This window comes from Xiphias gladius, chromosome 11 (genome assembly GCF_016859285.1).
Source record: "Xiphias gladius isolate SHS-SW01 ecotype Sanya breed wild chromosome 11, ASM1685928v1, whole genome shotgun sequence".
In the NCBI taxonomy this organism is placed as follows: Eukaryota; Metazoa; Chordata; class Actinopteri; order Istiophoriformes; family Xiphiidae; genus Xiphias; species Xiphias gladius.
In genome coordinates this window covers 21,560,644-21,578,525 of record NC_053410.1, presented here as the reverse complement: position 1 = coordinate 21,578,525, position 17,882 = coordinate 21,560,644, and the positions used below count along the sequence as shown (strand labels likewise).

The 17,882-nt window shown below is 41.3% G+C and overlaps 1 protein-coding gene across 8 annotated transcripts in view; it reads right to left on the bottom strand.

Moving 5' to 3' along the window:
- The window catches only part of cpeb3 (cytoplasmic polyadenylation element binding protein 3), a 40,064-nt gene that overhangs the window by 6,770 nt on the left and 15,412 nt on the right, over nt 1-17,882 (bottom strand). For 6 of the 8 annotated variants that reach the window (XM_040140002.1, XM_040140006.1, XM_040140005.1 and 3 more), the window contains 4 exons: nt 11,871-11,927; nt 7,838-7,861; nt 5,782-5,949; nt 4,446-4,535 (listed from right to left, as the gene is read on the bottom strand). In XM_040140002.1, coding sequence (XP_039995936.1) covers nt 4,446-4,535; nt 5,782-5,949; nt 7,838-7,861; nt 11,871-11,927 — 339 coding nt within the window. Of the gene's footprint in view, nt 1-4,445; nt 4,536-5,781; nt 5,950-7,837; nt 7,862-8,835; nt 9,840-11,870; nt 11,928-17,882 lie in introns of those variants that run through there. The other 2 variants (XM_040140004.1, XM_040140010.1) reach the window with 2 other exon arrangements.

The following is a 17,882-nucleotide window of genomic DNA, read 5'->3' as shown; positions in this document are numbered from 1 at the left end:
GAGAGTTTGGAAATACATGGGAGGGGATGGGAAGCAGGAGGAGTGAGGGGGATATAAAGGCAGACAGATGCAAAGCTGCTACTGTTAGAAAGTTACAAAACTGATGCAAGTGACATGGACTACCGTTTTCCATATGCTACACTCAATTCCACACTGAAAGTACTGTAATAGTGCTGTGTTAGCTTCTATTACAGCATTCAAACCGGTCAGGGCAAAATTAAATTTACAGCTGAGGACACCTAACTTCCAGGCAAACTTAACATTTTTAATAGGGAGCAAATTTAAGAATTTAACAATCATAAAGATAATTCATTCATTAATTCTCTTTCATGAAAATCAGCTGTATTACAGTTCAATTGTGGACAAGTGAACTGGAATAAGATCCTCAAAATTGTATGTATCACCTTATAATTGGGTTTTTCCGGGTCCCAGGTTACTGGTCTATGTTATATAAAATTGTAAAAAAAAGAAAAAAAGAACAATTCATCTACATCTGTGCTAAAAGCTATGAGGGTTTAATGTCTCACCTAATATGTCATTCTCAATTTCAACTGTTTTCTGGTAATACAGTTTACATCAAGACACAGTTTGTACTCTTCTGTGCATCGTCATCTTTCTCCACGTCCCTCGTCATCACCCGACATAAGGCCCCTGTCTCTATGATGCTGGGTTAAAAGAATGCTTCATTGCCCCAAACCTCCCGTTAAAGCAGACTGTACCAGATTCTATAGGGCACAATGCCACTTTAAGGTTCTGATATTTAGTCTGAATGTTGCTGGGGATCTTTCTCTTTTTCCATCAGCCTTGCGCAGTGCAGAGGCTTACACCATGGGAGGAGAGCGCAGATCTGCAGTGGCTCGTGCCTGAGATTTATAGGGCTTTGATGCTGAGCTCCCAGCACTGTCCAGGGAGGGAGAGAATATGTGCATCCGCATTATTTTCCACCCTAAAGAGGTGTTTAAAGACAAACGATAGGCAGAGTGTCTCATGGTTAGCGCAGACAAACCAATGACCTCATGCAGGACCGAGAGTTTCCTGTAACGGTGGCCAACAGATTGACTCATGGGGAGAGAAACGTTTACGTAAACAGCAACCTGATGACAATTCCTATGAAAACAGAGACATTAACTTGTTAAATGCTACCACTTAACTACAAAACTGCTACCAAAATATAATATTAGGCTAGGCTTTACTAGGGTAAATGGGAGGCAGGTATTAATGGAATAGTCAGAGACCACTCTCGTGTCTGTACGTTCACAAAGACTGGAAGTGGGGGAACATGCTAGCCTTGTTCTGTCCAAAAGTAACAAAATCTACCAGTACCTCTAAAGCACTTGTAAACTCACCTGTAAATTTAATCTGTCAAAAACCTGGGGTTATGTGCTGGACTATTTCTTGGCTGGGGGCTAGTGCAAAGCTAACCTAACCATCTCTTGGCTTCAGCTTCATATTAAGTGTACAGCCATGAGTGGTATCAGTCTTCTCATATAACTCTACAAAAACTATTCCGGGACTTAATCCACAACATGTCATTCTGACACTTTAGTTTTTGTAGAGATGAGACATAACATGTTAATTCATACCTTTGGAGGGAGCCAGGCTAGCGGTTTCCTCCTGTTTCAAGACTCTATGCTAAGCTAAGCTAACAGCTGCTGGCGGAAGCTTTATATAGTAAAAGAAAGCAAATAAGTATATTTCCAAAAATGTTTAACTATTCCTATAAGTACTTTAGATAGCATGGCAGTCAAATATAATATGTCAGAGTTCAAGACAAAGCAAACTACAGAAAATGCTACTATCGCAGTCTAAAATATACTGTTGAGTGAAAGTATTCAGTTGGTATTTGGTGCAAGGTGATAGTTTCGTTCTTGGAACAGATTCTGCGGGGTCAGTCACTAAGCAGTATACCGACATCTCTCCACTGCTATATCAAAGTCCCACTTAGCGATCCAATTCTCTCCATTACCTCACCAACTGAAAGTTGTGTTGACTCTGCTGAAATCCAATCCATGATGACTGAAAAAAACTGAGCGAACATAGTCACAGTGTGCATCTCTCTGGCTTTAATAGTGACATCTGAATCCAGGCTTATCTTTTCATGCTCAGCAATCGACGTGTGTCTGCAGATTTATTCCACATAGGTGAGGACGCAGACCTGTTCAGTCCCAGTGACCAGAGTGACCAAGAAATTAATCAGTCGCTCGCTATCAGAGATACATATGAGCAAACAAGAGGGCAAACCTGGGAAAAATGTCTTAAGAGCATCAAAAACACATGCACATACACACACGGGTCTGCTCCAGAAGTCTGGAGGCAGATTTCTATGGAAGCATGGATGAAGCCAAACCTCCCTGTGTACTCCCATATCCCCTCAGAGTAGGGAGAGAGACGAGAAAACTGCAGAGAGCTGTGACTCTGCCACAAAATGTAAACAGACCGACTGCTGACAGCCGCTTACACGATGAGGGGAGAGAAAGAGAAGAAGAAGAAAAGACCTTGGCAGGATGGATGAAGGGAGACACAAACATCTGCTCTCCTAAAAACAAATACGGACCCTGAGGCTTTGGAGCAATTGGAGAGTAGTCAGTAATAAAGGAGAGGAGGGGTGAAACCAAGCATTGCTAATCATCTCAATTTGAAGTAGTTACTCGCTGGATATCATCCCAACAAGGGGGCGAAAAGATAAACTGAGGCCTGAGAAATGCAGTAGGATGTGATACGGCAAGTGTTGCCACTGCGGCGCTTCTCTGCTGCCACTCTTTGAACCCTGCTGCATTCATATCAAATGGAAAAGAGAGAAAACTGTTTTGAATGGACATTTTGTATTGTGACATTATTAAAAAAAAAAAAAAAAAGGTGATCATGACTGGCTGCAGTAAAAGGCAGACTTTGGTTGTAACCTCTTGAAGCCTTCAAACAAGTGTGACACACTTCTATTGCAGTGTGACGTGAGCATTAGCATTTGTGGCAGTTTATAGCCCCCAACGCTCAGGCTCCAGCTTAGAGGCAGCATCACGTCCTCCTCCTGCTATCCCCAATCACAGACGGAAATGGCTCCTTAACATTTCAAGCTTATTGCCAACAATAGTGATGACAGTGGGCAAGAGGAGAGGATGACATTTTAACCTCTTGCATCAAAGACATAGAAAAGTTGCAGACAGATGATACCTTAGAATAATACATAAGTAAATAATGCAACCTGAATTGGATAAAAAATTAACAGAAAAATTACAAAATTTTAAAAACAAAACATGAGAGCATAGAGCACAGCTAGCTCCTACTTCCTCTCTAAGCTGCTAGTCCTCTCCAAGGACCAAATGAGTCTTACCCTGTCCCTGAAGTTGGACTGAGCCACATTATGAGTCATCCCTAAACCAAAACACTTTCATAACTGTCCAGCCACACATTGCCAGCAGTTAAATGTGAAGCAGGACGGAAAGTGACAACTATCTTCCATTCGGTCAAGCTTGGATGGACGTTTAACGCAAGGAGAGGCCGCTGACCTCTTGATGCGAATCCCACATTTGTAAATCAGCCGTTAAAAAGTACACATAACAGTAGGACACACTCCCAAACACATGCAGATGTGCACTTGCTCTCAACCCATAAGCTATTAGTGCTAAGAGCTCTGTCACCAGGCAGCTGTCCAAGTTCCCTTGCCAGTTAATATGGAGAGTGTGATACGAACAGGATATTTTAGCAGTTTTCCTTGGAGTTATGGAGTGGAGGGTTTTAAATTAGAGTGAGAGATGAATTCTACACAAATCACTAGTCCCACGTCTCCTCCCCTTACATGGCGGCGTCCTCCAGCTGCCGTAAGCTCATTCATTCCCCTAAAAGGATGCTGCATTTTTCCTCCTTGCTTTGGATATTAGGAGAGCCAGGCCTATTCAAAATAATCCCCCAAGCTAAAAAAAAAAAGGGATGTTGAAAAATGAGAGTGGGGAGAAACTGGCAGAGATTTTCGCAGGTCCTCCAGATGTAGCATATTACCATCTGCCTATGGAATGTCAGTTATTTCCAGAGCGTCTTTAATAGCTTCCCTAATATGATACATGGCAGCTCCTGGGCCAGAGGGAGTGATGTAGAAGAGGGTGGTGCCACACTGATCACCTGCCCAACAATGACACCCGAGAGGCTGCACATAAAAGTGAAAAACTTTCACACTCCTCAGGTACTCGTACAAGCAAACAGTTCTTGGGTCGAAACTCTTGGAGGCTAGTTATGGAGTCATTATACACAGTATGTGTCCTTCTGTGAGATGACTACAGGGGGTTGCTCAGATAAACAGACACCTCCATGCTTGCCCAGCATGAGCCACGAATTCTGAGTAATTTGACTCTTTATAAACGTCTAAGATGGCGACGCACCTGAGGTGATATTTATTGGTGAAGACTTTGATCTAATGGGAAAACACAGATTATGCTGTGAGAAACTGTTGTTACCTTTAGGTGGGAAGTAGGATTTGCTCTCAGCTTTGTGGGGCCAGTCGACCACCAGGTGCCCGTAGCGACGGAAACTGTTGGTGATTTCATCTGTAAAAATAAAGAAAAAAGAAGAAAAAACAGACTTGAATGTTATGTTCATGACATGATAAGATAACATTCATGGCTGTTCCTGCAATGTGCATGTGAAGGACTCTATGCAGAGCCACAGTCAGTGCTGTGACAGGCACTGTTTCTATTTTTTGCCACGTTCCTGCTGCAGAAGTAGCCACTGCATTAAACCGGAACACAGGCCAGGCACATCCAGTCTGCACTGGGCTGACTCATGCTGTTGAGGCACATGAATTTTTCAACCAGCTATGGGAACATATTGTGCATGCACTCGGTAGTACATGTATTTCTTCAACGGTGTTAGACATATATGAAAGTGAACATTCCATATTAATGTTAAAGTCTCTGACATGCTCCAGAGCTTGTGGAAAAAAAATCACAGGTCTATGACGTCACTGGTAACAGACATTAGACTAAAGTATTGAAAGTGTCTTCAAAATCTACAGACTCTAAAAATTTTTGAAATATATTTTGGGTTTTATTTACATTTCTCTGAGGCATAGAAAGTTTTCAGTGGCAAAACTGGACTGTTGCGGTGCCCTCAAAATAATACAACATTTGGGAAAACAGGCTTATTTACTTTCTGGCAAAGACTTTTAATGGAAAGATCACTACCTCTTTCATATCTGTATGGTAAACATGAGTCTATTACCAGAAGCCAGTTATCTTACCTTAGCATAAAGACCGGAAACAGGGGGAAACAACTAGCCTGGCTCTGTTTGAATGTAACGACATGATATATTGTTTTAATACATACAAAAAACCATAATACCATGAAAATGACAAGTTGTGGCTTTACAGGGGGTGATGTGCCAGACTATTTCTTGGCTGGGGGTAGTTTCCTCATCCTTCCAGTATTTGTGCTATGCTACGCTCAGCTAACTCTGTGTAAGAAAGTAAATAAGCATATTTCCCGTAATGTGGAACAACTCCTTTAACTTTGACTGTCAACAATCTGTTCTTTGGTTAGGAGTCATTGATGTAAAACTTTCAAAACGTACAGCAAACACAGGCTTTTCAACAAAAATTTACTGTGACTAAATAGTGTGTGACTAAATACTTCTGTGTAACTGTTAACGGCAAACAGCCAAAGACAAAGACTGTACTGAGAGGTTTCCAACTGTCCATGTACTGTACAGTATGTTTCAGTTTAAATCTGGCGCAGGGTGGTTCAGAAAAATAACTGAGTAAAAACCTTCTCTGATGTGTAAATCCTTTTGTTTACCTTCATCTATGTCAGGGGGAAGGCCTCCAACGAAGACCTTCCTGGAGTAGCGCTCCATCCTCTCTCCATTCTGACAGCGGGTTGGCGAGTTCAGGCCCGGAGTCAAGGAGGGGTCACCATGGCCGTCGTCAAGGAAACCATCTTCGAAGGGAAAAAGACAGGAACGACCTGGGAGGAGAGGATAAGAGAAAGCAAGACACCAGGAAGACAGACAGGGATAACAGGGGAGGACAGAGAGGTACAAGAGTGTGAAATACAAAGGGAGGGAGGGTGTGACAGATAGGGTGAATTAATCACATCTGGAAACCATTATAGTCGCAGAATCCACTTGGATAATATAGTTACAATCACAATTTTAACGAAACTCTCAGTTTTTCCACAATGTGATATGGTTGTCTACCTTTCTTCAACCTCTTAACACATCCATTCTGACTCTCATTTTATAAGGATGCTAAATAAAAGCAATGACCACAATGGCCAGATTAAATCAGAAAACCTCTCTACAACATGTGATAGATTATTAATAAAATAACAATTTCCCAGGTGATCACGTTTTCATTTGGTGTGGTGGTTTAAAGACCACAACAACAATGTCAACTGAACTGGTAAAATTATTATATACTGCTATAATTTGAAAAAAAAAAGAAAAAGGAACCAATACCAAAAAAAACCCCAAAAAAACAAAAAATGTTTCACGGGTTCCAAATTCTTGGGGAAAGTGTTCAAGGAGCATATTAATGCCAGTGATTTTGGAATAAGATGTTCAACAATCACATTTGTATGTACTTTCCACATACTTTTGGCCATGGCATATATCAAATTTTAATCATGATGTCATAATGACATTTTGGAAACTTGCTGGGGACGCCTGCTCCTAGTCATCATAACTAAAACAGTCGTCATGACCTGTAGGCGACATGCTGAACTGCAGCACATAATGAGAATGGAGGGACAGTTGATCAGCCAGTAATGAAAGTGGATATGGTATTCTCTCCTAGTCGGACACATCAAGCCTGTGGAAGTCTAAACTGCCTTTCCCACTGGGAGGCTTCCATTGGTGGAGCAATGTCGTAGCAATATTTTAGGGTATTTCCTGATTGTGGTGCTGCTTGTCCAAATGGAATATGTATGTTCTATGCTTTACAACCACATTTTTCCCTCTTCCAGTAGCAGGGTTGATGTTTGACCCTTTGATAAATGTGGTAAGAAATTAAATTTTCACGTAGTAAGGATTACCCCACTTTCTGTCTTCTTCTGCGTGTGTTCATGTCAGCACCCCATGAACACCCTTTACTGAAAGCAATTTGATTCAGACATTATTCACTGCACTTCGCCAGCTCCATCATACTACAATTAAAACATATTACTCCAGCCCAATATTGCAGTGACCTTACAAATGTCACACAGCAGCCTTCCTCCTTGCTGAAGAAAGACAGAATTAGTTAAGAAGCACATTAAATCAGAGATGAGCCCTTTTGGAAGCACCCATCTTTGCCATCCAGATAATGAATTACTTCTGAGTCAGCGTACTCCTCCATGAAATCCTCAAAGTTCAATTTGGAAAGTCCAATTTTAGAACCAAAGATTCTATAACATTTGAATAGAAGCGTACTGCATTTGACTCTGAAAAAGGGGATTGCATCCGTATTGTACCAGATACTGCAAACAGATCATATGTTTTTTGTCTTTACAAACTACTGTTACTTTTCTTGTGCGATGGGATACATTTGCAATGCAACATCCCTAATTTGAACTATTGTTCATATAAATATTAGAGGTAGAACACTGACTCAGAATGGAGAGAAAAGAAAATTGACAGACTGTTTTTTTTCTCTCATCATCAAACAAAACAAGATTCATATAGACAGATTTGGTGGACCCTTGTCCCATCTTGATTAAATGCACAACATGGAAAACAGTGTGTCGAAATTAATATGATTTAATTCAAGCACAGATGAAAAGCAGATAGTGACACCACACTAAGACCCCCCTCAGCCTCGGAGAGAGACACGGCCAGCATGGCAAGCAGAACCCCAGAGAAAATGCCACACGTTACCTCTTCTGCGGCCATAGCTCCTGGCTGCTTGTCAGCATAGTAGGGGAGGGAGACAGACACAAGGAGAGACAGAGGGTTGGGGCAGGAACAAGGGTAGGAAAGAGATACAGAGGCATGGGTCTTGTGGAAATAAACCAAAACCAGGAACATCTCTAAGGCAACAGTGAAACCACAGATGGCCACACCTAAGCTTTGGCAACAGGAGGAGGGTGATTATTACAGCCTGGCACCACCCACAGTAAACCTGCTGCACCTGCCTTGCCAACAGATGCATGGAGACACTTCACGGGGGAAAGGGGGTGATAGGTGAGGTTTAGCCACGGAAATGGCTAAGATATTTAGCAGCATAATGCAACGCCCCATAGCCGAAGATTGTCATCTCAGTTTAATGAACCTGCAATGGCTCGTGTTCGTGCTAATCCTCTGTGATTATTCACAAATGAGGCCATAAAGCAGAGTACATGCAGGACTGGAGGTAGAGCAGGTTAGTCATTATCATGGCCTTGGTGAAATATTAAAAGTTGCCCTCAAGTCAGGTATGACAGGCCAGCTGTGAGTGGAAACTTCCCACAGGATAAGGAGAGAGCATGGAGATGGCTGGCAGCCTAGGGGCTCTGAGAAAGGAGGATAACATGCAGAGAGGAGGGGGGCAGTGGAGAGCAGGCTATGAGGTCAGGGCTGCACTGATCGAAATCTATGGCACGGCACAAGTACAGCACTGTGATTACTTATATCTAATCAGCTGGTCACATGTTCCAGTTCTCAATATTATCTCTGTCTTATCTTTTTCAGATTTTTAATGCTCATTTCACTTTAGTGACTCATATGAAATCTAAAGAATTAAAGATAACAGTTGTGAATTTAACTGGTGTAATCTGAGCACTTTACTTAAATGTAGTTTTTGACTACCTAGGCACAATGTGGTTCATTTGGACCAAAAAAAAAACAAAAAAAAAAAAAAAAAAATCAAAAAAGAAAGGAACTCAAGGTCTACTTACTAGCTTTTTCCAGTGCTTCCGACCGCATTTCATGGTCTCCTCTCCCATATACGACCAGTTGTTGACCCAAGGTCCATGACAAATGAGTAATTTCCATCAGTATGAGATGTGATCAAAAGATCCAGAAAAGCTATTATGTGGGTCTTGAGTTTGGATGTTTTTGTCAAAAAGCTAAATTATTTCCAATTAGGCAAGGTCGACTTAGTACCCTTTTCAGAGCTTTCCACTGATTCCACAGTCTTCTCCCCAAATACAATCACTTGTGATTACATGATGAAACGCCATACTAATGTCACATGATGACAACTAATGTCAAGTGATGACCATACTAATGTCACCTGATGACATCAGCTGACGAAGACTGTGAGATACAGTTCAAAACTTTGGAAAAGGCTAGCGATTGGACATTGAGCTCAGATTGTTTTGTCAGCATGAGTTACAATTTTTCCAGTTAGTCAAGTTCCACTTTTTAGCATTACTCAGCAACTCTTAGTTTCCCCCCCTAATCCAATCACCTATTATCACATGACAAAACTTCAATTCTTGGGTCATGTGATGACAACTGAGCTATTTCCATGACAACTGAGCAAACTACATCCACTGAGAAAGACCAAGAGATGATTTCAGACGCTCTGGAAAAAGCTATTAAAAAGCCTAACTTTGAGTTCAGAGTTTTTGTCAAAATGAATTACATTCTTTTCAGTAAGTCAAAATTCACTTTGTAGCTTTTTCCAGAGATTTCAACTGCATCTCATGGTCATCCCACCTATGCAACTAACTGTAATCACATGACAAAATTTCTCACTTTCATCACCCCGTGATGACAACTGAGCTATCTCCATGACTATGCAAGTGCAGTCTGCTGAGAAAGACCAGGACATTCACTTGATAGCTCAGAATCAAGCTAGTATATGGACAGTGAGATTATATATTTTTTTGTTTGTTTGTTAAAAAGAGCCATATTATTTAACTTAGTAGTTTTTTCAGTAGCTTTCAATTGCATCTTAATGTCTTCCCCCATATACAAGCACTGTTTACATAATAAAATTTCCAAACTCAGGTCATTTGATAAAAAACTGAGCTATCTCCATGTCAACTCAGCAAAGTCTATTTGTTGAGAACATGGGATGCATTCAAAAGCTCAGGAAAAAGCTAGTGAGTAGACCTTAGTTAAGATTTTTTTTTGCCATATTAGCGTTTCCAAGAACAAGAATGAACTTTCACACTCAATGTAGCTCAAATTATATGGGCAAAAAACCACATCTTGATTCAGGAGTGTTTGAGTGTTTCCTTAATTACCAAAAATGTTTTCACAAACAAATTTTGCTGTAGAGTGAATGCAAAACACAGAGGAGGCAAAATGTGGCTTAAGTGCAAATTCCAACAAACAGGAGGAAGGGTAACACAGTACTAAACAGATCCTCCTGCAGCTCTAAACTCATCAGTCACAAAGTAGACTCATTGCCTTAAAAACCAATATGGGCCTTTGCATTGTGAGAGCCCCATTGTGTGACTTGGCCCTCTGGCTTCTCTCAGGGAATACATTGTCTCTGAGCCTCTTCTCCTTTGCTGTGTTTTCATTAAAAAGATCTGGTTCCCCAATCCAAAAAAACCTGGGCAGTCTCTCTGCAGCTTTGCGCTCTCACCGTCTGGCCTTGGCAGAAACAAAGTCACCTAGCAACCAGGGCAAAATGAAGAAAATGTTTCGCTGGGAAACTGTCAGATGCCTCAGTGAGAGAGAACACAACTTATGAGGAAGAGAAGGAAGCAGAAAAGTGAGGGTTAATTATAACTATCAACTTCAAACTGTGTGGTGTCTGGGAGAGAAAAAATGTTTTAAAAGAAACTAGGTGATTCCTTAGGACATGATGAGTTTGATGTCTCCTGCTCTACTTGGCTTTAAAGCCTCAGCCACCTCTACTAAGCTGCCAAGTGAACAACACCAATAAATATGAATAGAGGACTGCTGCTTACTACTCTCCACCCTTTCCTCTTTACTTCAAGTGCTAACACCATCACATCCACGGAAAGTAGAGCCCTTACAGGTTCTCACAGCATGAAGCCTCAGAGCTAATGGAACGAAATGAAGGAGAAACACTGAGTAAAACACTTTAAAGTTGAAACCAAAGCTTCCCTGTCTACACACATCACAGGATACAACAGAGCGAGCCAGTTCTGACAGACTTGGAGGATCTGGGCAGATAAGTGCTTGTCTGAGTGTTATCCCATGACACAACAGTTTAACATCAATCCAAGACACGTTCCCTTAGCATAGGAATGAAGAAAAGAACAAAATGAGGAAGGAGCACCAGTGTTGTCAAAATGTGACTGCTTCACCAAGAAAGTTTTTTGATGTTAGACATCTTCTGCCTTTACCCCTTTCTATACCCTGTAGGCCAACTGAACATGTCCACAGAGGAAACTATGGCTTTGCTGATCTGGTGGGATTACCAGTCAGTCCAGACATCCTTCATATTTTGCTGAGGTTTGGACAAAAAGATGGAAAACATAATTGCCCCTATCTGAACTAGAGGAAATCACGACCCGAAGAAATCATATCCCTGACCCCATCCAAAGACAAATAAAGATCACTCAGAAGGGCAGTCTGGCCTGAAATACTCTGTGGCATCCATGTAACAGCACATGGGATAAAGACCTGATTTCTCTCTCTGGCTCGTCTCCTGTCACCATTGGTCATCTGCCGGCTTGTAGGACTCTGGGGGAAATCTAATCTTACATGTTGGGGTATTTTTGGAAGTGCTATTCACAGGTCAACTGCCAGTGCTAAGAGGACTGTCCTAGGTGTATGGTGTCAGGGAATCCAGGCCCTAGCAAAGGGTAGGCAGGTGTTCCCCGTGCATATTGACATGGGCCTGTGTGGTTAGGGGGCAAATGTTTTTCAACAGAACACACCACAAATACTTATTTCAAAACACAGAGGACAAAAAGCAGGAGCAACACATTAATCAGTAAAACTTAAACAATTCCAATTAATTTCAAGAAAATTATGGGTACTCCAGTGAAATGTGACTTACTATTCAATGGCATTATGTGGTCTGCTCCAGGATGATGAAAGTTGAGGCCCATACGTCCTGTCACAGAAAAAGACAAAAAGATTTTACAAAAGGGGGACAACATGAAAATTACTGATAAAAGCCAGCCTGTTGAAAGACATTCATTTAATCTTCCATTCTACCGTTGGCAATGATCAAATACCAGCCATGATGAAATGTTTAACATGACATGAATAAACAACAAATTTACTCAACATTATACAATGGCAAAAAACACGACCACAGATTACAGATGAGAAAAGCAAGGTGGAAACATATCTCATATGCACACACAAACACAAACAAAGGCAGCTAGGAATAAGGCTAGGAATTCAACAGAGCATGCATTTTGCTATGGTGACATTGAGCGCATGTTACAAGGGCCCATCTGTCAGTTCTTTCGCAGGGAGACGGGTGGTGTGGGACATCTAAATGGAAGTCTTCCTGGTTATCTCTGTCTCCATCATTTTACTTGTACAGACAACAACAAGAAAAATAAACTTAAGCTGAGGCAGAAATATCCTACCTGGTTTAGGACAAAATATTGCCGTCTCACTGTCAACATCATTTGCATTGGCAGCTGCAAAGGCACACCTTTTATCCCTAACAACTTAAAATTAGGTCCCCTGTCAAAAGCCACCTACACCAGCTTTTTACTCAACACACAGCAGGAAAGCAGCCTACCTACAGTCATTTAAGCTAGAAGGTGAAGCAACATTTTCACCTGGATATATTTTACATTTAGATTCAATGATCACAATTGTTAACACTGGGGTGTTGGTGGTTAAGGATGGTAAAGGTTAAGGGGCAGCAAATGCAATGGATATCTTGCTTTACCGCTAATATAGGTTTTCCCGTATACAATATGGAAGCTGAGAGACAAACTGACTGCATGTTGCAAGCTGCTATGGCGCAAACGATGATGGCATGTCAAAAGTTTCAAAATTTGGCTACAGAGGACAGACAGTGGGGGCACCACAGGGGCCTCTTCCTGGCTCACAAACAAGAGTGGAGCTAGCAGTTAGGCCTGGTTGAAAACCAGAAAGGCAGTGTAGGGGCAAGGCAAGGGGGTAGCCACACTAGAGCTCCACAGATGTGGATTGCCACACTCCTCTCGGCCAATCAGAATCAAGACAACATTAGGGCTTGGGGCCAATGGAGTGTGAAAAGCTCAGACATTCATGCACACATTTGTATGAACACGTAGATTATCTGACATTTGGATATGTGGCCTAGTGTCACATTCTCTTTACAATTTATTATCATGAGGGAATGACCATTTTATTGGCAAAGACTAGATGCACCCGAAAGGAGGAAAATCCAGTGTTATGTCCTGACACTATGGATTTTTTTTTTTAACTCTATAGAAAGTTCTCTAATCATCTTCTGCTCTTTCTATCTCACCAGCTTTACAACTGATACTGCGGCCAGGCTTTCTTCACAGATCCAAGGGATAGAGTCACGGAATCAAGTATTGGTAAACACGTGGGTGGTCTATTTGTTAGTCCTCTAACCAAATCCGGAGGGTTTAAGCCCAAATGCCTCAATGGCTGAAATGTCCTTGAGAGAGAATCCCTTCCAGCTCTAAAGCACACTGTGCACTTTGACCTAGTCCCATTGCATTTGGTTGAGTAGAAATAGAAAAAAGAAGAGGACTCAATAGGGGCTAGTACAATCCATTGAACAAGTTCACAATCAGAGTCTTTGCTTTGCTGATAGGGGGCCAAAAGTTGCAACAAACACTGTCGTCTGTGCTTGCCTTTTCATCTACATTAGTCATTTTGGGTGACAGAGGGGGACAGTTGCCCTCCTGAAGACTTAAAATAGCTATGGGCATGTGCCATCTGCTTTCCCCAGGAGTTGAGTGGCAGGGCCCCTGAGTTGCTGCTGCTGTCACTGCTGTTCTGATAACATTTCCTCACCAAGAGCCTGAGCTATTCTCAACCTCCCCATGATGGTTGCACAGCAGCACAGCCACTCAGGAGACACACCATCAGCTACCTTGGGCATGGATTCAACAACAACTCCCCTTCACTCGCCTGACAATCTGTCGACTGGACAGTGACCTTTCTGTGTCTGCTTTGATAGAAATGAGATCAAGAGCAGGGGATAGATTAGCTGAACATAGCCAGTGGCCATCAATTTGGGATCTGGTGTCCCACTGGGGTTGCTCCAAAGTTGTCATGGTTGGGGAGCCTGAGGCCTCTGAGCTTTAAGCAAAGCAGTCTGATTAAAAGACTGCAAAAAACCAGGACAAATGACGTTAAAATCAACATCAACTTGAAGAGGTCTAAAAACATTTATATCTTTCATCAACTGCTATGAACAACAATAAAGACGTAGGCAAAAAAGTATTAATAGCAATGCTGCTTTCTGATTAGCTTCTTCTGCATCTCAAATTTTTGAAAATGTGAGAGCATAGTTTATTATCTACAGGGAGGTTGGAGTGGGCAGCCAAAAATCTCATCATCTAATGAAGTAACTGCTGAGTCACTGGCACTGATCAACAACCCTATATATCATCACAGATATATCATGGTCATCGTGTTGGACACACTATGTGGCCCTATCTACGGTGTACAGGATTTGAGAAAAATGTGGGAAAGAAAACAGACCTCAAACAGACTATCAAAAACTACTGAAGCTATGTGAGAGCTGTCCTTCAAGTTCCAAAGTGGTTAAATTTTCACTAGATTCTCCACCAACTGCATCCTACCTAGGGCTCATCTCAGCTGCTTTAGTCACGTTTTTGCTCCTTCTGGTCCACATTATAGCACATATTTAAGCCCCCAATAACACCTCTAGGAGAAAGCTCTGGCCAGAGTTATGAGAGGAGAGTGGGTGTACCAACAGCAAGGTGTGGAAATGTTAGCCATGATGAAAAAAAACACCTCAGCGGCAGGGTGCCCTAAAGCTGCACTCTTGCTGACTACTACCAGAGAAACCCTTCAATTACCTACACAACATTAGCAGAAAGGGCTAAGAATCATGACAATACCCACTGTGGGGCATGTGTTCTGCACACATTCAACAGTTGACTGCAAAGATTGAAAGGGATGGATGCTTCTGTGAGAAAACCTGAAGAGAGAAGTGTTTTATGTGTGTCTGTCAGAATGCTCTACTTCCTCCACTTCATACCAGCTTGTGCTAAACCCAACAACCCTTGACAAGATGATTAAAAAAGAGCCAAGGTTCCTTTAGCTATCAAGCCATAACACGTAAAACTATAAATATGTACGGTATAAAACACTCCAGCATATTTTTTTGAAGTAAATCCCCAAATATTCCAACCTCCCACTGTCATTTCATGTTTCATAAAAGTAATAATCATAAAACTATTAAATTACATTCATATAAAAATAGAGGATTTCCAGAATCTAGTTAAGCCTGATGCACAACTTGGCAGTAATAGTAATACTTCCATGGTTTGTGAGATCTGGGCAAACCGTGATTTTAATAGACAAAACAAGCCCAGACTTGTTTTGTTGCCTGGACTGGATTAGCTTAGTCATGCTTGCAGGAGGCATGAATTTTCCACCATAACAAAACATACCGCTCTGAAAGTGTAGTTTATTGGAAGCAAGGTGCAATTAAACCTTTAACACAGCCAACAAACACATCATCTTATACCTATACAGTCATTACTAGCTGTTTAAAGTACAGGGGCACCCCTCTACAGTTGAGATCATATCAAGTGTTGTTAACTACATGGGTTGAAACGTTAAGGGGTCAAGTCCAGCTTGTCAGCCAAACTTCAGCCCAACCAAATACTGACCTTTAACCTCAAGTTAAACTGGTATGACCACTCTCTGAACCTAAACAAGGAAAAAGGTTCACATAGACTTCCACTTCTAAAAAAATGTGATATTTAAAGGACCAAGTAGAGATGGAGTAGTATTTCTTTTTTCTTTCTGTGTCTTAAACTAAAAACTTTATCTTTTGACCTTTATCCTTAGATCAAACTTTCCTGGAGACATTTAACAACTTTACAACTTTACCTTATGTATGGGCTGTGTCTTTGCAAAAGTTTCAAGAAAAGTTATATACCCAACCCTTCGTATTATTCAAGCACCTTGCCTAATCAAACTGTTACTCATCTGACCTGTACTGCTCGTGCAATTCTTGTTTTCCTCCTGATAAAAACCCTCGTGTGTCAACTCTTATCCACTGACCAATGCTCTTGTCAACAAACACACAAAGTCAAACAGCACCAGTGTTTGCTCTCCCTCGACTACTGAATACAGTTATAGCTGGCCCCTACTATCTTTTACGACAACATTATACTTCATGCAGAATGTTAACCAGCACATGACAAGTGACAACCAAACACAACACAGGCTGTAAAATCAATAGAAAACTCCTTGTAAAAGCTTAACTAGTTAGCATTTTCAGAACAAAAGCCAGGTGGGGGCATTGTGCTGAAATAGGTAGTTGACTTTTCAAATAGTTGGCCCCAGATTTTAATAAACTGATTAAATATTTTAATTTTCAAATAAATTTCCAAACATTTGTAGGATGCAGGCTCTGCAGGGTGAGCATTTCCAAACTGATTCACTTTGGGGTTTTTTTAATGGTTGTTATAGACTTAATATGCAATGTCCTCATTTTGTGATATATTATAGACTTGAAAATGGAGAATAGTTTGACATTTCACTCTCACGTCTGTACACTAAATATGAAACTACAGCCTGGAGACAATTAGCTTATCTTAGCATTAGCACCTGGCCAAGAAATAGTCCAGTATTCCTGTAAAAAAATTCATTTTTAAATTTCCTTTTTTGTACAGATTAATCAAACAGGATGTAATGTGTTAATTTGTGAGCTTTAGAAGTGCTGGAAGGTGTATTTTTTTAAAAACTTTTGCACCAGGTCAAACTAACCATTTCTCCAAACTTTATGCTAGGCTAAATTTAATCGGCTACTGGCAGTAGATTAACATTTGCTGTGCAGACATAAGAGTGGTCTCCATTTTCTCATCTAATTCTCAGCAAGAAAGCATATAAGCATTATTCCCAAAATGCCGAAATATTAGTTAATTAATTAAGTGAAACAGAAGCTCTTAAAGAAAATAAACACAAGCACCTCTACTTCATGACTGAACTTTATTAACTTTGTTAAAGTTAATGAAGTTCAGTCCTAAGGCTCATTCAGTAAAGCTGCACTCTCAAACACAGAGAGACAATGCAAATTGTAACTGACACATGAGTAAGATCATGTGAGTCAGACCAGCTGAGGAAATGTGTATGTGTGCTCAGAGAGACGCTGTGGGTGGGGAGGGATCCACATGCAGTCTCCACAAGGACTTAAGGGACTTATTAACAATTATGAGTATCTAAAGTGGCTAGTGACAACATCAAGAGATTGTGTGTGTGTGTATGTTTCTGTGTGTGTGTGGCTTCAACCTGCAGACACAGTATCGTATCTGTTGAGTCGTCTTTGTCATGAGTGACAGACCGAAACAGTGTATGAGGTGAGATTGCTTTGCATGGAATGTCACAGTTGACTTACATTTCAGAAACAATTTGAATGTGTGTATCCTGCATGTGTGTGACAATACTGCTGGCAGCAGCGGCTGGCTGTTGTCAAACTGGTGGTGTTTTTCCTGGTCAAGGGGAGAATCTCTTATGTGTGTGTTAGTATGGGGGTGCCTGGCTCTCCACACGTGAGCTCAGCTGACCCAGTTCAGGAACGACATGCAGATCCATTGTGTGTGAGGGAGTGCAGAAATGGCGATTGTTCAGACTTCCCTGTGGCCCTGTTCCCCTCACCCAGGATTAAATAGCTTTTAAAAAGTTTGAGAGGATAGAAAGAATAGACTGTCTCTCTCACAGACAACACAGACACCCACCCTTTGAAGCAGACTCTTCTCCAAACAAGTGCTCAGAAAAAAAGTAGACGCCCTCATCCCTGTCTTGACAGTGAGAGCAGGGGGTGTGGGTGGGGTCAACTAATGCAGTCTTTAGAAGACCTACCGTCTCTTCATTCGCATTATAC